General features: G+C 42.0%; 1 protein-coding gene across 1 annotated transcript in view; it reads left to right on the top strand.

The window, feature by feature from the left end:
- The window catches only part of megf11 (multiple EGF-like-domains 11), a 177,504-nt gene that overhangs the window by 105,386 nt on the left and 50,030 nt on the right, over nucleotides 1-22,088 (top strand). The window contains exons 5-7 of the mRNA XM_055661343.1: nucleotides 3,331-3,577; nucleotides 4,793-4,913; nucleotides 6,401-6,537. Of these exons, the coding sequence (XP_055517318.1) occupies nucleotides 3,331-3,577; nucleotides 4,793-4,913; nucleotides 6,401-6,537 (505 nt within the window). The remainder of the gene's footprint in view (nucleotides 1-3,330; nucleotides 3,578-4,792; nucleotides 4,914-6,400; nucleotides 6,538-22,088) is intronic.

Here is a 22,088-nt window from a genome sequence, read left to right as displayed (position 1 = left end):
CATTTCCATTTAATGTACCTAATCTGTTTTTCACCAGTCTACTCGTGTATTCTGATTTTTTCTTTTTTCTAATCTTTGGCCATTCTTTGCTGACTTCTGAAATGCACCTAATGCTTAGACCTACTGTTTCTGGAATTTTATAAGCCTCGTTCTTTGATTTTAATACTCTATTTTTTTAATTCCTCTGGTGAGCCATTGATGAACATTTTCATTTAATGACTAAAATACTTATTTTTGGTAACTCGTTCATTATTTATCTAAATGGCACCTCCAAATGCCCACAGTCAGCTGAAGGGAGACTCTCCAAACAGAAAGTGAGTAGGGGTCATTGCATCCACTTATGTTCGATCTGACAACCTACGTGATAAACAGTGACTTCAATCCTTTTGACTCCATTCAGTACCAGCAGTATAAGCTAGTCACACTTAGAGTTTCAGTGCACATCATGGAACCTGGTGTCTGAGAATTGGTAAGTCACAAATAAAAGAGCTTGGCAAAATGGAATTGGGGATTGGAGGGATAGGATAATTCACTGTCCTGAATTTGAGGAGTGACTGAATGCAAAGATCTGAACAAAATATTTTAAAAGTTAGATAGAGAGTGAATTTGGGGTTAGGAGAGTTAGAAATTAGGGATAGGGTTAAATTTGGACAAGAGAGAGGTTGCTGAGGGGAAACGTTGGGTTTTTATGTAGAAGATTAAAGCTGGGTACAGGGAAGTACAGTAGCCTGGAAATTGGAGGAATGGGCTGTGAGGGGTTGGGCTTATATGGTAGAGCCAATGTTGCATGTGAGGCACTGTGTCGCAGTGGTAGAGTTGCTGCCTTACAGCTCCAGAGACCATGGTTTGATCCTGACTACGGGTGCTGTCCGTATGGAGCTAGTAAGTTCTCTCTGTCACCGTGTGGGTTTTCTTCATGTGCTCTGGTTTCTACCCACATTCCAAAGGTGTACAGGTTTGTAGGTTAATTGGCTTCGGTAAGTTGTAAAACAGCCTTGTCCCCATTTAATCAAAGATCTTTCCTGGACCCAGCACGCCGATGCAATTATAAAGAAGGCACATCAGCGACTTCCTGAGAAGATTACGGAGATTCGGCATGTCGAAGAGGATTCTCCTAAACTTCTATAGGTGCACGGTAGAGAGCATTCTGACTGGTTGCATCGTGGACTCGATCGGCAACTTGAACGCCCAGGAGCGAAAAAGACTACAAAAAGTTGTGATCACTGCCCAGTCCATCACCGGCTTTGACCTCCCCACTGTCGAAGGGATCTATCGTAGTCACTGCCTCAAAAAGGCAGCCAAAATCATCAAAGACCCACATCATCCTGGCCACACACTCATTTCACCACTGCCATCAGGGAGAAGGTACAGGAGCCTGAAAACTGTAACATCCAGGTTTAGGAACAGCTTCTTCCCTACAGCCATCAAGCTATTAAACACAACAACGGATAAGCTCTGAACTGCAAAAGACTATTATTATTTGTTATTTATTGAACTTTTTCTTTTATCTCTTTCCCCTTTATGTGCTATGTTTACATAATCACAAATTCTGTTGTGCTGCAGCAAATAAGAATTTCACTATCCCATTCGGGACATATGACAATAAAACACTCTTGATTAATCCTCTGAGGATTAATCTTCAATTAGGCACAGTGGTACAGCACCAAAGACCAGGTTTGATCCTGACTACCGGTGCTGTCTTCCCTGTTTTGTACATTTTCCCTGTCACTGTGTGGGTTTTCTCTATGTGCTCCAGTTTCCTCCCACACTACAAAGATGTAATTGGGTTTGGTAAATTAAAAAAATTGTCTCTAGTGTGTAGGATGGTGTTAGTGTACAGGGTGATTATTGATCGGCGTGGACTCGGTGGGCAATAGCAACAGTTTCCGTGCTGTATCTCTAAAGTGTAAAAGTAGGTCAACATTTGGGCCATGTGTGGGTGGGTGGGATTAGCTCTGGATATTGAAAGATTGATAATTGAGAGCAGGGAGTGGATGAGAGTAGATTTTGTAGACTGGAAGTGGAGATGTGGGTCTAAATGATGAATGGAATTTGGAAGCTGGGAAGTAAACAGTTTAATTAATATGCCAATCAAATTGAGAATTATAGCATATAAATAAATAAACCATAAGAAGGACCACTCAGATCAAGGACAGCTGTCTAACTTGTCCATTGCTTTCTTGATTGGGATTGCAGGTGATTGTCAGGACAAACGTCCTGTCACCAATTGTGTTGCTTCAAAATAGTCATGGACAGAGAATCCAAACAAATGTTAAGCCAGTAATATACACAAACAAGGGATCTAAAGAGTATTTCAGTGTGTAGGAAGGAACTGCAGATGCTGGTTTAAACTGAAGATAGATACAAAATGCTGAAGTAACTCAGCGGGACAGGCAGCATCTTTGGAGAGAAGGAATGGGTGACATTTCCTCTGAAGAAGGGTCTCGACCTGAAACGTCACTCATTCCTTCTCTCCACACATGTTGCCCGTCCCGCTGAGTTACTCCAGCATTTTGCGTCTATAAAAGATGGGTGTGTTTGCTGCTTGCCAATGTAGCAGCAATGGATCGCTAGCCAAATATGTGACAGTGCCATATTGCAGCTTCAGTAGCCTGCAAAATGGTGCTGGATGGATTAAAGTGGGTATATGTGTAAGAAGGTGAAAGCAAAATAGTCTATTTGACTTCCAGTATACTGTAAAAATAGAATTGCTGTGAATGAGAGCTCCAGATTCAGTCCTGCAGTGAATGAGTTCACCTTCATTACACAAACACATAAAATATAAATCACTGCTCCTGTGTAGGTAGTTCTCAATATGGACTGATGCAACACTTCATCTCTCTATTGTATTTGCTTAACCATAAAGAGGAAATGTGGTGAATTGTGAGCAGCGTATAGTTTCCATTTATACATGGACATTTATTACAAACCCTCTTTTCTCTATTATAAACTTACTGAAATAGAGTTGTGGTGAAAAAATGCTCATGTTTTTTACATTAAAAATTGTCAACTCTGCTTTATTTTTATTTTGCTGATCACCGAAGCTGTAAAACTATTTAAATATTGAATAGGAACAGGAAAATATCTTCCATACACAACACTACCAATGCAGTGTTACCAAATGAAAGTTCTCTTGTGGTTCAGCAGATAAATGTCATCAGTAAATGAGTGTCATTAATCAAGATGGGGAAAGCTCCATTTGACTGCTGAGGCTTTTGTTGTACAACCCGGTCACAAGTTGCCATATTAATGTAGCTCCTGCTATATAATAATGGTTCTTCTTCCCCCCCCCCCCCCCCCCCCCCCCCCCCCCCCCCCCCCCCCATGTAGGCTGTGACAGTGAACACTGGGGACCACACTGCAGTAACCGCTGCCAATGTCAGAATAAAGCCTTGTGTAATCCCATCACTGGAGCTTGTGTCTGTGCTGATGGATATGAGGGATGGCGCTGTGAAGAGCCCTGTGACCAAGGAACGTATGGCAAAGGATGTCAGTATAACTGTCAATGCCAAAATACAGCTACTTGTGATCATGAAACTGGAGAATGCCACTGTCCTCCTGGTTACACGGGGGCCTTGTAAGTACAAATAAAAGTTTCTTGTATTCTTTCAAAGTTCCTAATTACAATTTGGGTTGTATTGTGTATATATGCAGATTGCAGTGAAATTTTGTTTAGTAATCAGTCCCCTGTGCTCATGCAAAGTTGATGTTTTGTGTGGTGAGAATTATTGCACAATTCATTTGCAACTCAGAAGAAAACAAAGGATGGTTAGTGCATAAACCAGTATCACAACAATATATTTCCAAGGGTAATTTGAAGGAAGTTGTGTATTGAATGGAAAGACCCTTGATTGAAATGAATATGACCAGAATATTTTGATATTGCAATATCAATTCACAGTTTAAAATATGAAATAACTTAATATGATGATTTCATACAGCCACACGATTAATAGACATATCTCTAGAGCCCTAAATATTTAAAAGTTCTTTCTCAAGTTTTCAGAGTTTGCATGGGCACCCTGTGACCGCATGGGTTTTCTCTGGGTGCTCCGGGGTCTTCCCACATTCCAAAGCTGTCCATCTCTGTGTGTTAATTGTCTTCTATAAATTGTCTAGTGTATAGGATGTAACTAGTGTACAGGGGATCACTGGTCAGCACGGACTTGGTGGGCCGAAGGGCCTGTTTCTATGCTGTATCAATAAACTAAACAGACAGTTGCTTTTGGAAACGGGAAAGAAATTTCAGTTTTGCACTCTTGAATGCTTTGCATTCAAATACCAAAGAAGATTATATAAATGAGAAAAATGTTAATCGTACAATGTATGAAAATAGTCCCGAGGGCACCCTCTCCTGCTATTGCTTCTTGTGGATCCTGTCCTTAACAATAACATATAACATTGTGAATTATAAAAACTGACTTCAAAGTTTGATTCAATCAAATGCTACTGTCAATAAAAAAACACTAAAGGCAAACTTGTTATTAAACCTTGGCATGTAAAAAACATTATAAGTGTCTTCAGATATGTCACAATATTTATTTGTTTCTTTTTTCCTTTAATCCGTTTATCATACTAAAAGTATTGCCTGCATTAAAACTATGGCAAACAAAAAATGTTTGCTCAAGAATGTACAGTGTATATAGTGTATTCAGCAATAATTGTATTATCCCACAGAGATACCCATTTTATTAGATTTTTCCAAATAATGCAATCTTTTTTAGTAAACTCTTGTGATGCTTTGGTTCAGTATTGCAATGACCAGCAATAATGACCTGCTATTAACCTGCAGCTGTGAAGAACGATGCCCGCCTGGCAGCCATGGAGCTCAGTGTGAGTCACGGTGCCCGTGTCAGAATGGTGGGAAATGTCATCACATTACTGGAGAGTGCTCCTGTCCAGCTGGATGGATGGTAAAAATAAATAAAATTCCTTCATGTTTTGGTGTAATATGGCAGCAAAAACAATGTGCCAAATAGCTTTCTTGTCTGTATTCTATGGTAACGGATTCTGTGCTTTTTCATGTCCACCAATAATATATTCAGTTTAATGTTTCATTTGTAATATGGCTCCTCTGACAACTTAGCATTCCCACTGCAAAACATTAATGTCTCAAGAGGCTGATAGTTCTGTTGAGAGACCATTGACCTAAAATATTAACACTACTTATCTGCAGATTCTGTCTGACTTACTGATAATTCCCAGCATTTTTACTTTTTTCTATTTTCAAATGGGATCTGATAAAATAATTTGGTACAGTTTTTCCCTACCAAATGTATCTCTGGAACTGGACATGAGAGCTAGCAGGGGTAATATTTCATCATGGGTGGACACTGAGGTTCACAAAATCCAAACTTTGAATTAAATTCTGAGAATAAATTTCTGCAGCAAAAAAAAGTACATGTGCATGCTGTACTGAACAATATAGTTCTATTAAGCTACAGTAGTTCAGTTTCAGTGCAGAGCGTATGTGAATTCAGGAATTAAATTTGAAATGACAACAAGCTGCCCATATTACCTGTCAGAAAGCAGGCAAGTACTCTTTAATGACATAGAGTGGAATTGCTCTACCAGGATAGTTTATTCAATTAGGTTTTAATTAGTTTGTGTACCAACAGTAATTGCTGGATCTACACAGTATGCCAGACAGGAAATGTGGCGATATAAGCAAAGTTAACAATTCTGGTTAGGTTACTTCCATTAGAACTGTTTTGCAGAACATTGTCAGCATTTCTTTCATTGTAAATTTTCGGCATCTTCAACATTGGCCTTTTATGAAATTGATAGAAAGTAATGGTATACAGAAGGCAAAGTTCTTTAACTCTACTAATGTACTAAATGTGGCCGTAAAGCATGATGTGCAGAATTACAATACATCACACCTTTCTGCAGAAGAATTTGCCCATTTCTTGGTATAAATGTGATAGCTTCCAGCAAAATTTTATCCTTGCCACAGATGAAAACAATTAGCAGATCTTAAAGTGATTACTAAGATGAATAGATTTCTTGCTCACTTATTTGAGGCACCTTCTAAATGATTCTATGAGAAAAGTACAGTACGAGGTCACAAGAATGCAACTGGAACGTTGGATCTGAAAATGTATTTAGGAAAGATTGGTGCATGCTGCCATGTTGAATAAATTAAATATTTGCTCATAAACATTACAAATAACATGAAACACGTTAAATACAACAAATTAAGCACTGAGGAAACTGCACAACATATTACTATTGTCAGCTCCATGTTTATCATACCATTAGATTATTGTGCAAATTGATGACGATCCACACTATTCCTTGGAAAGTAAGGCATTGGATTGTATTGGAGGATTATTCAAATACCTTGACGATTCCGTAAAGAGTGCAACTGAAATGGAATTTTACTTTATCCTTTTTGTAGGGGTCAGTATGTGCACAACCTTGTCCTTTTGGTAAATTTGGGATCAATTGTACCCAGGAGTGCCCTTGCCATAATGGAGGGCATTGTGACCATGTGACGGGCAAATGCCATTGTATAGCTGGATATGCAGGTGACAGGTAAGAACATTCTCAACATACCACACTGTTATGTCCTAGTGTAAGAAAAACACAATGATTTTCCCAAATGCTCACAGAATGAGGAACCTTGCTGGTCTCAATAGGATAATCACTGAAATGATTAGCTTTCTTGCTCATTTATTCTATCCAGGTTAAAATTGATGTGCCTGCTACCTCTGCTGTATGCATTACATTATCAGAAATACATGTCAGTGATGGAATGGTCCCCCCACCCCAATCCTCAATTCAAAGCCATTGATCCCTCTGAAAATTAGAATGGGTTATTTAAAGATATCTGAGCAAACGCTGTCATAAATAGTTCTGGAGTAATTGCCGAGAAGAAATATTTAACACTAATTGCATTGATGAAAACCTGACCAGTGTTGCCTCAATAATAACTGAGCAATTTTGCGTGTAATAGTATTAAGATGGCAGCATTAGCACGTAACAGATCGGCATATTCGCCTGACCTATGGAAGCTCTCATCATCCAATGGGGAATGCGAGAAAAAAGCAGGGTCAAGGTGTGATGACACAGGAATAATATTGTAATTAAAAATTCAATAAATTAATAGCCGTAACCATAATAGTGCAAAGACCAAAGTCTGGAGTGCAACCAAAGACACAGTTCATAGAAGATCATAGTTGCCCAGGTTAGTGTTGTGTAATGTTCAAGAGCCTGATCGTTGCTAAGAAGAAGCTGTTCTTGAAACTGGTTATCACTTTTTTCAGGCTCTTGTACCTTCTTCCCAATGGCAATAGCAAAATGAGATTGTGACTAGAGTGTGCATCTTTGATTATAATGGCTGCCTACTTGAGGCAGCATCTCCTATAGATCCATTCGCTGGTGGGGAGGTCAAGCGGATGGGCATTTAAGTTGCTGAACCAGGTGGTGATTCAATTAGTCAGTATGTTCTCTCATACACCTAAAGACGTTTGATAGAATATTCATTGCCATACTGAATCCCATCAATCTTCTAAGGAAGGAGAGGCATTGATGAGCTTTCTTTGTAACTGCATCAATGTGCTGGGCCCAGGACAGATGTTCAGCGATATGAATGCCCAGGAATTTGAAGCTGTTGACTCTCTCCACCGCCGCCCCGTCGATGAAGACAGGATTGTGGATTCCTGGCTTTCCCTGCCTGGTCAATAATAAACTCCTTCATCTTGCTAACATTGAAGCAAGATTGTTGTTCTGACACCATTCAAAAATATTTTCATTTCCCTTTTATTATTTCCTGTTTGATTCATCGTTAACTGTTATCCATCCAACAACCGTGGTATTGTGAATGAATTTAAAGATGGTTGTTGGAACTGTATCTGGCTACGCAGCCATGGGTATAGAGATAGTAGAACAGTGGGACAGGCCCTTTATCAAGGTTGTAACTGGACTTCCAAAAGGATCCTGTACAGAACTAAAGCCATCTTATGTTACCACAATCTTCTGACTTTCCCTTGCATGTTTTGCTAATATTATTAACTATCAAGCCCACCAGCAGTTCGGGCTTTCCGCCACCCACTGGGGACTCACTGGCCATGGACGGAGGTCTCACCAGGAAGCCAGGCACGCCCACCGCGGACTCCGAACTATGCACTGAGCCACCGGCGTTGACGGGACCCACGCCGCCAAGAGTGAAGTGGACAGTTGAGAGAGAGAGATGTACCATACGTGGACCCACGCCGATGAGAATGAAGGGGGGGGGGGGGGGGGGGGTGGTGGGAAGCCGCAGACAACGATGGAGGTCCCAGCGGGAGACCACCTGCTGCCACATGCGACAGCAGGCAGGCAGTGAACTTTTGAAACTTTGTCAGTGCCAAACACGTAGTGTAATGACTGCTGTACGATTTTACCAGATTATATGTAAAACAAAGCATTTCACTGCACCTATGTACAAGTGACAATAAAGTATAATTCAATCATTGAATTATTATAAAATATTTCTGGAAGAAGTGGAGTGGTGTCACCCGTACTGCCAATTGTATTTTTGGGCCTTGAAGAGTTAAAAACACCTTGAAGTAGTTTGGAGTTAACTGATTATTATTTACAGTTAGATGATAATTCACACATTGCAAGAAGCCTAAGAGTTTTTCTAAGGCTGAGAAGCTGAGACAAAGACGAGGTGTTACAGAGAGACGCATTTATATCAGTGCTTTCCATTATAGATTTAGATGGGTTTAGAATTTATAGTGGAAAAGAGTTTGATTTTAAAGTATGAAAGATGTGCACAACAAGAAGTATAGTTTACTAGTCAGAAAATGCAAACAGGCACCACATTTAATGTACCACAGAGGCACTTTGTTCACTTTCATTGATGCATACTTCTTCATTTCCCTTGAAAAATAGTGACAACTCAGTTGTATTACCTGTCATGACACTCACAAGCCACTTAATTCAGAATCTGAAGGGTTTTTTTCCATCTGTGACTTCTGTGTGTTCCTATGTAATGCTTGGTAGAATATTTGCCTGCACTTTAGTGTTGTGTCAAAATTCTGACTGTGGAAAGGTTGTCATTTATATCTACCAAGAGTGTGGGGATGGGAGTGTGGGTTTAAATTGTGTGGAGGTATAATGAGTGTAATGAAGCAGCAATAGTTCCTGAGACTGAATAATTGTCCAGTCAGTTGAGCAAATACATTTTGATTTCTGTGATTCTGGGATCAGATGCTTATATAGGATCACTGTCAATTGTCGATTACAGTCTTACTAAAATAATAGCATTCTGAGATGAAAGAGTTAATTATGAATGGCTGAAAATGTCCAGTGGTTACACAGTTCTTGCAGCATATTCAACAGGAATATTGTGAAAAATGTAATCATATTTGGGAATTATTATATAGGATCCTGTACATGCAATAATTTAGTTGATTTTTTTTTCATGAAGACATATCAGCCAGTATTTAATATTTCCATAAATTGCCTCATTAATTTTGTGAGCACCAACAGATTTAACCCAGCTGGACTGATAATTATAGATTGTTTTAGTATTCCCTACTGGCAATAATCCTACTCTCTGCAGTTGGAAAGCATCACCAGTGCATTCTCACCACTAAATGGAGCTACACGTAATCATAAATTTATAATGTAATTGAAATATGTCTAGCCTCTAATACTGTTGTAATAGATTTATGGTTTGTATGGAAAAAGATATTTAACTCACTAACAGAGTCCCTCAGTGACTATTTGTGGTGTTTAGAGTGAACTAAACATTTGTAATCTGTTTGAATAAATGAGTATGATGCCGTTAACAGTGCACAGAGAGGTAATGAGACACTATAGATCATTTGTCACTTTTCTGATTTGTTTGTGCCTGGTGTTTTTGCTGATGACAGAGTTAGAAGGGAAGAAAGGCTGAAAGCTGCCAACTTCTCATTTTTATGTTTTTCACAAGTAATTTTCAAACCTGAAATGAGCTGTTGGTCAGAGCCCATTCTTCCAAATTCCTTCATCTCCACATCATCCTTTGCTGTACTAACCTATCCTAGATGTCACCTATTTGATCTAACATTCCAGTCAGCCTTTTCTTTTACAATCGCTCCTACATATTAATCCTTCCCAACTGGGACAATTGATCGGATGCTTTTCAAAGTGCAGTCAGAGTGAGAAAACGACGAAGAAACACCATCTGCAATCTTTCTCAAATTAAAGCAGGATTATTCTTACCAGACTTCGAAATTATATATATTTTCTGGAATTTCTTGATCTGGTTTCTATGGATGCAGCTTGTTTCTTCACAGTTCCACCACAGAAGGCAGATGAGGTCAAACTCACTGCATGTGGTAGTAAAAACTGCGCTTCCAACAAGGATCATTGGTTGCTTCTATGGATAGACAGCAGCAGCGTGACTAAGTGGCATTTGTTGTTACTATTGCGCCAGGACATCATTTAATTTGGATTTTGGCTCTGAATATCAATTTGCCACATTAGGGTGATGCATATTAAAACTTAGACACCAGGTTTCTCCTGCATTCCATCAGGGGGAGATTGAATTGGGCTTTTACTGTTGTAGCATTCCCACTATAATTTCAGTCCATTTCTCTGAGTCATTGCTTCTAATTCACGAATGAGCTCCCGGCAGGATTCCCACTGCCCAGAGAAGCCCCCCCCTCTCCAGGGCAGGTCTCATGGGGTCAAACGTTTCATGAATGTTAATTTTCAGCCTGACCCGAGTCAGTAAAAGGTCGAAGTTTAGGGCCTTTGCCCCCCCCCATATGAAGAGACTGCTCTCCTGGTGATCCCACATGGCAGGTAGTCAGTGACAGAAAACAAAAAAAATCGGCCAGATTAACATCAGGCTCAAGCTTCTCTATGTTATTTACATATCAGGTTAAGCAGGAAATCAGGTCAGTGTTGGATAACAGATTTTCTACCAAAAATTCTTTGTTGTCAGGAGTAGCACAAAGAAATATTCAATTTTATATTTCTTGGTGAATGACTTGCTGTAATTAATTTTGGAGATTAGGTGAAAGGGTTAACTAATCGATGAGGACAGTGTTATGTTTATTCTCCTGCTTCCTTAGATCAACAACCAACTATTCCCTCCTGCTGGCAATAAGAGCTAGGTTGTTGATCTGACACCACGACACAAGATTTGGGATACTTTTCCTGTACTCCGTCTCATCATTGTTGTTGATCTGGCTGCCAATGGTATCATTTGTGAATTTAAAGATCAAGTTGGCGCTGTACTTGGCCACTCAGTCCTGGGTGTACAGGTAATGGAGAAGGGGATTGAGTACATTATACCCTGAGGACTATCAGTATTGAGAATCAGGGTAGAGGAAATATTATGACTAATTCTATCCACCTGAGGCCTCTCGTCAGAGGTTGAACAAACTTGGGTTGTTTTCTCTGAAGTGTCTGAGTCTGAGTAATGGTCATAAAATAATGAGAGGCAGAGATAGGGTAGGTTAGTCAGAGTCTTTTTCCCAGGATGGAAATTATAAATGCTACAGGGCACAGCTTTAAGTTAAGTTGGAGAAATTTTAAAGTTTAAATTTGAGAGGCAAATTTTGTTTTATACAGAGTAGTAGGTGCTTGGAATGCAGTGCAAGGGAAGAAGACACACAAAAATGCAGGAAAATAGGGACATGCACCATATGCAGGCAGAGAGGATTCACTTAATTTGGCATTAATGTTGGCACAGGCATGTTACTGATTTGTACGTTTCTATGTTAATCACATATTAAACAAACCATTTGGATGGAATATTTATTTTTTCCTATCTATGAAGTGGGTACGGCGAGTTACAACTTGGCTATCAAATTTGCAGCTTCATGGTGAAGGGATCTATGTATAACTCCTTTGGAATAAAAGGTTAAATACTTTTGTAAAGCTGAGTTAAAGGACGGTTTCGGAACAAATTGTAGGAAGCTTCAGCTTTTATCAAATTAAACATTTCTTTTTTTTTAATGTACAGTTCTGATATCATCTGATAACTTCTCAGCAATGTCTGATAAATAAAAAAAAAGATTGGAATAAAGTTAAATGCTTGGTATGGGCTAAATCTAATCCACAGTTGAATTTAGCTTGCCATGGTCAACTGCATGCCTTTGTTCTTCTTCCCTCACATAAACTCAACATAATAATAATAATAATAATAATACATTTTATTTTTTATGGGCGCCTTTCAAGAGTCCCAAGGACACCTTACAAAAATTTAGCAGGTAGAGGAAAAACATGTAAGGGGAATAGTAGAGACATGACTAGTACACAAAGTAAATACAGAATTCAATACAAAACACAGTATGAGGCAATTAATGCACAGATGAAAAGGGACGGCACGTGGGGCTAAGGATAAGCAGAGGTGAAGAGATGGGTCTTGAGGCAGGACTGGAAGATGGTGAGGGACACGGAATTGCGGATCAGTTGGAGGAGGGAGTTCAAGAGCCTGGGAGCTGCCCTGGAGAAGGCTCTGTCCCCAAAACTGCGGAGGTTGGACTTGTGGATGGAGAGGAGACCGGCTGATGTGGATCTGAGGGACCGTGAGGGTTGGTAGGGGGAGAGGAGGTCAGTGAGATATGGGGGGGCCAGATGGTGGAGGGCTTTGTAGGTGAGGATCAGGATTTTGTAGGTGATCCGGTGGGAGATGGGAAGCCAGTGAAGTTGTTTGAGGACTGGAGTGATGTGATGCCAGGATTTGGTGAGGGTGATGAGTCAGGCGGCTGTGTTCTGGACCAGTTGGAGTCGGTTGATGTAGGTGGAGCTGATGCCAAGGAGAAGTGAGTTGCAATAGTCCAGTCGGGAGGAGATGAAGGCATGGATGAGTCTTTCAGCAGCGGGCGGTGTGAGAGAGGGTCTGAGTTTGGCGATGTTGCGGAGATGAAAGAAGGAGGTTTTAATGCCATGGCGGATGTGAGGCTCAAGGGAGAGGGTGGAATCAAAGATCACGCCAAGGTTGCGGGCCTGGGGAGACAGTGGTGCCTTTGATGGTGAGAGTGGGGTTATTGATTTTGCTGAGTGTGGCTTTGGAGCCTATGGGGAGGAATTCTGTCTTATCGCTGTTGAGTTTGAGGAAATTATGTTGCATCCAGGTTTTTATAGCTGACAAACAGGAGTTGATATGGGAGAGGGGGGGGTTGTGGGGGGATTTGGTGCCAAGGTAGATCTGGGTGTCATCAGCGTAACAGTGTGAGTCCAGATTGAAGTGGCGGAGTATCTGACCAAGGGGGAGGATGTACATGATGAAGAGGAGGGGGCTGAGTACGGAGCTTTGGGGAACGCCTTGAGTGACTGTGGCTGTAGCAGAGGTGTGGTTGTGGAGAGAGATGAAGTGGGATCTGTTGGAAAGGTAGGGACAGAGCCAGCTGAGTGCAGAGCCTTCAATGCCGAGGTCTTTGAGTCTGGTGAGCAGGATGTTATGGTTCACTGTATTGAAGGCTGTGCTCAGGTCGAGGAGGATGAGGATGTTGAGGGAACAGTGTCAGCAGAGGTGAGGAGGTCATTGAGGACTTTGAGGAGAGCAGTTTCTGTGCTATGGAGGGGGCGAAAGCCAGATTGGAGGGGTTCAAGTAGGTTATACGCAAGGAGGTGGGAATGAAGTTGCGACGCAACGATACGCTCCAGGGTTTTTGAAAGAAAGGGAAGGTTTGAGATTGGGCGGTAGTTAATGAGAGAGGAGGGATCAAGACCAGGTTTCTTTAAGATTGGTGTAACAGCAGCAGTTTTGAAAGCGGAGGGGACAATTCCTTGGGTCAATGAGGAGTTGAAGAGATTAGTGAGGTAGGGCAGAGAACGGGGAGGCAGGACTTCAACAGGGGAGTGGGGAGAGGGTCGAGGGAGCAGGTAGTGGGTTTGGAAGAGCTGATGAGTTTGGAGATTTCAATAGGGGTGACCAGGTCAAACTGGGAGAGGAAGCAGTGTGGAGGAGGGGTAAGGAGGTCAGTGGAGATGTTGAAAGGAGGGGCCTTGGTAGATGGTGGAGTAGATGCTGGGGATTCGGGTACAGGGGATAAAGATTGATAGATGGTGCTGATTTTATCAGCGAAAAAGTGGAGGAACGAGTTGCAGAGATCCGGAGTAGAGGTAGGGAGAGTGTTGGCTCGAGGCTTGAGGAGGTTGCCCACTGTGGGGAAGAGGGTTCTGTGGTTTAGGCAGGGATCGGTGAATATGGAGGAGAGGTAGGCAGATTTTGCAGCAATGAGAGCATCTTTGTAGTCAGTGAGGTGGAGTTTGTAAGCTTAGATACATTCCAGATCACTATCATCATCGCATGAACTCTTCAGAGAAACAAGACACAACTCAGAGAGTTGTAATAAAAAAACTGTCAATGAGTCCAGATAGTGATGTGGTGGCACAAAAAATAGGAACTTGCAAGAAATTGTTTAGTCTTTCTAGCAAATAAAAAATTAAATGAGTTTCAGATTGGTTTTAATATTTTCATTTACATCCACTTTCATTTGCTCGAAGAATTTTTAATGGTTTTTATAAATGTTTAAGCTGTATAGTTCCAAGGCCTTGCTGGAAATTAAATTGTTTTCAATAAACTTTTAATAAACAAAATTAAAGTATAGATGTTGATTATGCAGCAGATATTAACTTTCTTTATGGTACACAAAAAAGCTGGAGAAACTCAGCGGGTGCAGCAGCATCTAAGGAAGGAAGAGCGAAGGAAGTAGGCAACGCTTCGGGCCGAAACCCTTCTTCAGACTGGGGGGGGGGGGGGGGGGGGGGGGGGACAAGGAAGGGAAAAGGAGGAGGAGCCCAAAGGCTGGGGGATGGGAGGAGACAGCAGGGGGACTGAGGAAGGGGAGGAGACAGCCAGGACTAACAAAATTGGGAGAATTCGATGTTCATGCCCCCAGGATTCAGACTCCCCAAGCGGAATATGAGGTGCTGTTCCTCCAATTTCTGGTGTTGCTCGCTGTGGCCATGGAGGAGACCCAGGACAGAGAGGTCGGAGACGGAGTAGGAGGGGGAGTTGAAGTGCTGAGCCACCGGGAGGTCAGCTTGGTTATTGCGGACCGAGCGGAGGTGTTCGGCGAAACGATCGCCCAACCTCCGCTTGGTCTCACCGATATAGATCTGCTGACATCTAGAGCAGCGGATGCAATATAAACTTTCTTTATAGTCAGCAGTAGACAATTAGTCAATAATATTGCAGTGAAAAGATGAAATATTTCATGAGTACTTAGAAGAACATGATAAAATAGGCCAAAGTGAGCATTGTTTTGTGAAAGGGAGATCTTGTCTGGTGAATCTGTTGGAATTCTTTTAGGAAATAAATAATAGGATAGACAAAGGAGAGTAGTGGACACAAAATGCTGGAGTAACTCAGCGGGTCAGGCGGCATCTCGGGAAAGACGGAATGGGTGACGTTTTGGGTCGAGACCCTTCTTCAGACTGATCAGTGGGTGTGGTTTACCTGGCTTTTTAGAAGACCTTTGATGCTGCTAAAAAAGATGAAAGCCCATGGTATAAAAAGGAAGATACTAACATGGATTGCAGGTTGGCCGAATGGCAGAAGGCAAGGAGTGGCAATAAATGGGGGCTTTTTCTGGTTGGCTGCCAGTGACTAACGATGTTCCGCAGAGGTCAGTGCTGGGGCCGTTACTCTGCACGATGTATATCATTGATTTGGATGAGGGAATTGAAGGGTTTGTGACCAAGTGTGCAGATGATACAAAGACAGGTGTAGAGGCAGGTAGTGTGGGGGTTATAGTTTCAAAATAAAAGGACATACCTTTAGAAAGGAGATGAGGTGGAACTCTTTTAGTCATAGGGTGGTGAAACTGTGGAATTCATTACAACAGACGACCGTGGATCAGCCATGATTGAATGGTGATGTAGACTTGATGGGCTGAATGGCCTAATTCTGCTCCTATAACTTATGAACTTATGAAAACACCCAGGCTTAGAAATTTGATCATGAGGTGCAACATTTTTGTGCACGGACTATTGAATTGTACCCCAAATCAGATTTTGTCCTTTGGGTGAGGGCTGCCCAGGTCTTCTGCACTTATAATGTAAATGTGCTCGGAGGGTGCAGCAACCCTGAATGGTGTGCTAAACACATTTCATGCTACTTGTGCAAATCCTGTGAACACTCACAGAAAGAAACTTTAAATAGACAGTTCGCTGTATAAGTGGGCAGTGGGCAGGTGCTGTAGACCTGCACGGGAAGGAACACGCTCCCGCCCCCACGAGTCTCGGGCAGATGGGGCCCGTCAGCCTGGGAAGGCTGTCCATCTAGGAGAGGGAAAACTCTGATTTAAAACCTCCACTGCCCTGTGACCATATCCTGTCATGGAAAAGGCTCCAGGAGTAAACCTCAAGAAAATCTGGAGTCGGAGCTCCTAAGGCAGTTCGTCGTTGTCTACAACCTCGCTCTGGCAGCTCCTGCGATGGCGCTGGTGCCAAACTGTAACGGCCCTGCTGATCCTTTGGATCGATCAGCGACGTGGAGAGGGAGGACGTGCCGCATGGGCAACAGCCTGTCCTCCATATGGCATTGCCCAGGTTTGCATCCGACCAGATGCATCACCCATGGTCAGTCATGACTGAGGGGGACCTACAATGTATAAAAAGACTAACCAATGGTTATTGAGTCTCTTTTGTTGCCCCCCACCCCTCTACCTAGCCCAATTATGTTCCTGACACTTCACTTCATCTGCCAAGCTCGATCATGTTCCTGCCACTCCACGTCACTCCCATTAAGCACAAACTATTTGCAACCCCATTTATATATTTCCTCAGAATTAGACCATTCAGCACATCGGGTCTACTCTGCCATTCAATCATGGATGATCTATCTTTCCCACTCAACCCCATTCTCCTGCCTTCTCCCCGTAACCTTGACACCCTTACTAATCAAGAACCTATCGATCTCCGCTATGTAAATACCCAAAGATTTGGCCTCTATAGCTGTGCTTGACAATGAATTCCACAGATTCACCACTCTCTGGCTAAAGAAATTCCTCCTCTCCTTTCTAAAGGTACTTCCTTTTATTCTGAGGCTGTGCCTTTGGTCTTAGACTCTCCCACTAATGGAAACATCCTCTCCACATCCACTTTATGCAGGCATTTCAGTGTTCAGTAAGTTTCAATGAGATCCCCTCCTCAGCCTTCTAAACTAAAGCAAATACGGGCCAAGAGCCATCAAACGCTCATCATATGTTGACCCGATCATGATCTTTTTGTAAACCTACTCTGGACCCTCCGCAAAGCCAGCACATCCCTCCTCAGATATGGGGCCCAGAACTGCTCACAGTATTCCAAATGTGGTTTGATCTGTGCCCTATAAAGCCATAGCATTACATCCATGCTTTATATTCTATTCCTCTCGAAAGAAATGCTAACATTGCATTTGCCTTCCATTCCACCAATTCAACCTGCAAATTAAACTTTTGAGAATACTGCAGCAGTGTTGCCACGTCCATTTGATTTCAGAATCCGCTCCTCATTTAGAAAATAATCTATGCCTTTATTCCTACTACCAAAGTGTATGACTGCACACTTTGCTACACTGTATTCCATCTGCCACTTCTTTGCTCACTCTCCCAACCTGTCAAATATTTGCAAATTAAGTTGAATAACTGTTCAAAATGATATTACTAAATTTGCTGGCGACATAAAAATGATAACACATAAAAATGGGATTTGCTATTTGATTCATGAATGAATCTAGACCAAAAAACAGCAGATGAATTTTAATGTGGATATATAATGTACATAGCAACAGTGAGCATGCATGTAAACGAGAAGGAATCTATTATGTGATAGATGAAAAACTAAGGGCAAGCAAACTCAGCTTCTCATGGGAAAATAATCAAAAGCTTCCCTGAAGGGTGATATGAAAATCTCCAGAACAGTTCGCATCCTTTAACCAAAACTAACTAAAAAGACTTAAAACAGCCTCTTCATCCACCAGCTGCTAAAGGGAAAAGGATTGCAACTGAGCATTTATCATATTAGTAAGCTTTTGGTCACAGGCAATCATTAATGAGATAAATGAATATTTTCAGGCAACTGAGAACTACTGACATTGCCCAGAGTGACAAAAGAGGCTGGGCATCTCTTCAGTGACAAGGCCAACATGGCGATATGTTTGTACTTTTGGACTCTGAATCTGAGAAAGATGTGGACGCATTAAAAAGGTTTAAGAGAACAGACTTCAAGATGGTTCCAGCTCTGGGGTCTGAGCATGGGGAAAAGCTCAAAAATGATGTCTATTTATTCCAGGAGAAGGTGGAATAATGATAGGTGAGACTGCAGTAATGACTAGTTTTCAATTATACTGAGAGATAATTTACCAGAATGCAATGGGGATGTGGGAGGAAACTGGAGCAGCCGAGGGAAATACATGTGGACATGCAGAGAATTTGCAAATTGCACACAGAAACATCTGAAGTCAAATTTGAACCAACATTCAGTGTAGTTCTGCAGTACATGACACAGAACCAGGATTAATAGAGAGTGTGTGAAGGAAGTCCAATAGAGGAGATGTGATGGGCTAAAGAACCTTTTATTCTTTGGTGTTTATTATTTTTAAAGCCAATGTATGCTTTAGCACTTGTGCAGTAAACTACAGATCTTCTGCTGTTTTAATAAAAGTGGTCTGATTATTTATTTGTAGTTAGCAAAGTTCTCAAGTTCAGTTATCTCCCTATCCCCATACCTCCTCCCGCACCTCCATCCAGTGACCCCCAAATAGCCCTTTAGGTGAGATAAAGGTTCACATGCACCTTGTTTACTGCATCCAGTATTCTCAAGGTAGCCTTCTGTAGCCTTTTCTTTGTCGGGTCTCCGTTGTCGTTGGGGCCGAGCACCGTGGAGCGGCCTCCAACCGGAACGACCCGGGGCTCCAGTCACCGAGTTCGGAGCGGGTGGAGCTGTGGTGGCGCGCTGCTGCGGCCTGACCCCGGAGATTCGGAGACTTTCCGCAGGTCTGGTGGACGGTAACACCGGGAGCCCGCGGGTCCCTGCTGGGAGACTGCTTTTCGGGCTTCCGCAACGGCGACTTCTCCCGCCCGAGTTGTGGGGTTGAAGAGTACCTGGAGCGGGGCCTTACATCATCGCCCGGCACGGCTTTGAATGGCTGCGGGACTTGTTAGCGCCCGCCGGGGGCTCCAACACCAAGACCCGGAGCGTGGCCTTGCATCACCCGGCGCGGTTTTAATGGCCGCGGGACACTTACCATCGCCCGCCGGGGGCTTTGACTCTGACATCGGGAGGAGAATGAGGAGTGCAGGGGAGAGATAAGACTTTGCCTTCCATCACAGTGAGGAGGAGATTCACTGTGATGGATGTCTGTGTAAATTATGTTGTGTCTTGGTTCTTTTTCTTGTTTGTATGACTGCAGAAACCAAATTTCGTTTGAACCTCAATGAGGTTCAAATGACAACAAATAAATTGTATTGTATTGTATTGTACATTTGGGATACCAAGCGTAGACTCAGCACCTGTTTCGCCGAACTCTTGTGCATGGTCTGCCAAAGCCCTCTGGATCTCCTGGTGGCTAACCATTTAACACCTCTTCCCATTCCCATGCTGACTTTTCTATTCAGGGCCTCCTCCATTGCTTGTGTGAGGCCACACTAAAACTGGAGATATGGCACCTCATGGGCAGCCATTGGTCTGAACATTGAATTCTCCAATTCTAGGTAACTAAACCCCCCCCCCCCCCTTTCTTCCTCTAGACACCTCTTTTCTTTGCCCCTCCCTTGTGACCCATCTGCGCTCACACCAATTTCTCCCTTCCCCCTTTCCTTCACAATTTGCAACTCTTCAATCCTTTTGTCTCCATCTTTTGTCTTTTCATCTCTAGCTTTTGTCCAACCATCTTCCAACAAGAATATATAAACTATCTAATCTCTATGATAAGTAGCTTTATCGTAGTTGTGAGAATATATACGGTGATTTCTGTTTGGCGTAAATCATATCAAGACTTTAAATCCGTTTTTACACTAACAGAAATAATCTATTTGCTGGTTCAGTTGTCTTTAGGGAGCCTTCTGTTTTTGCTGGAGGGAGGACATATACAGAGAAAACTATCTTTAAAAATGAAATGTATTGCTTTGTAAAACGTCTGTGAAAGCTGTCCCTGACCAAATTCCCTACCCTCAATTAGAATTTAACGTAATTGAGATACAAATCTTACAGTAACAGCTAAGCAGTGATTAATCTTGATTTTTCTCTTGTGCCTTGAGCTGCTAGTTATTAGTGGTTTATAACAAAAGCTAAGAGGACAGGGTCACAACTATTCAGTAGTCAGTGTGTTTTATGCTAGGCTTCAGTTCCTGCTCATCAAGCACTCTTTTCCGCAGGTGTCCAAACGCTGTGCTGGTTCACTAAAGGTGATAATGTTTTCCTTCATCAATGTTTACCTCGGATACTAGATGGCTCCTGAGGTATGCGCTGTGGTCAATGTTTCCCAGGGCCTTGTCAGGAACAGGCACTCTAGGAAACCACCAACATACTACCAATGCAAAATAAACGTACAAATCTACTGAAAGAATAAACAAATCTACATTAGCATTCTTTCACAGACCAATAATCCCCAGGACTGAAGTCCTGATTACACTCAATAGACTCTGCTGGACAGAGCATGTTATTCACTTGCCTGACACCAGACTCCTGAAAGAAACTTTCTATTTTCAACCTCTGGCATGGAGAGAGATCACTAGGTAGATAAGGGAAAAGATTCTAGGATGTGCTTGAGGCCATTTTAAAAATCAACAACATTCCCACTGACTGCTGGAAATCTTAAGCTCATGAAGAAAATGGAGCATTTGGGTTGGGGTTGAAAACCATGTATCAGGAGCACATAGAAGCTCAGAATGAACATAAGAAACAGGAGTTGACCATCTGCCCCACCGTTCATAAGATCATGGCTGATCTTCTACCCAAGTGCCATTTTCCAACAGTATTTCTATATTCCTTTATTTCCTAAATGGCTAGAAATCTTCTGTTCTCTGTTTTAAATGAACCCAGTGACTGAGCCTCTGGGGTAGGGCACTCCAAAGGTTCACATTTTAATAGTCAATCTCAACAGAGTCTGATTGAGGTTGACACAATTTTGTTTAACCTGCACACAGGTCTGTCAATCCTCCATCCTGCCCCAGCTGTGTTCTCGGAATCCTCTCTCAATTGTGATACTGTGATCATCCTTACTTTGTGCAAACTTGGGCTCCTTACCGACAGTTTTACCAATGATTAATGCGTTACCCTTCATCTGTCTATAAATCCAGATGCATAGAAGTGATACATTGGTTGCTTCTGCACTCATTAAGCCCTAGCATCCAACACATGGAGATCCCCTTTCCTTCTCTGCATCTGTTGGTTTCATGGCCAGGTCTATCAGTCACTTTCTGGTATTGATGTAAGCACTCGTGATGCCCTAAGACGGCTTTCAATCTATTATTGTTAAGACCTTGGGTTGCAATGAAGAGTAAAGCAAGATGGTGTTTCAGTGGGGTTATTGCCCCATATTTCACATAGCAGTCCTGCTTGTTTGCGGCCAGAACAACCATATCTGACTTCATCTTCAACAGGCAGAAGGGTTTTACTGATAAAATACACAAGGTAATCTTAATCCTTGACATCTTCAGCTGATGATGTTTCCTTCCAACATGCCCATTACAACTGAGTAAATACATTTTTCCTTACTTCAGTCCCTATAGTGCCCCAGTCAGTCAGCTGAAATACCCCACTTGATCTAACAACCTTTAAGAATTTTGAAAAGTTTCAATTGGATCTCCTCTCATCCCTCTAAATTATAAAAGATTCAGAGTCCAGTGAATTCCTCATCCAACCTACCTTCCTTAAGCCAATCTAGTGAATTTTTGCTGCACTCTATGGCAAGTATATCCTTTTTCGGTAAGGAGACCAAAACTTCGTAGTAGTTCGTGCAGTCTCACCAAAGCTCTATATAAGTACAATAAAATTTCTTTACTTCTCAAATCAAACCTTTTCATACTAAATAATATAATTGCCCTCCTAATTACTTGTTCAAATTCAGCAAAGTTCCTGAAAAAAACGGTCCTTTTAAACAGCAACATTACCCATGCCCAATACTGATCAACTGCTTTTGTGGATGAACTCACATTTTTTCACTTTAT

This window comes from Leucoraja erinacea, chromosome 33, assembly GCF_028641065.1.
Source record: "Leucoraja erinacea ecotype New England chromosome 33, Leri_hhj_1, whole genome shotgun sequence".
NCBI classification, from domain to species: Eukaryota; Metazoa; Chordata; class Chondrichthyes; order Rajiformes; family Rajidae; genus Leucoraja; species Leucoraja erinaceus.
The sequence above is the reverse complement of the archived record's forward strand: the minus strand, read 5'-3'. Positions and strand labels throughout refer to the sequence as shown.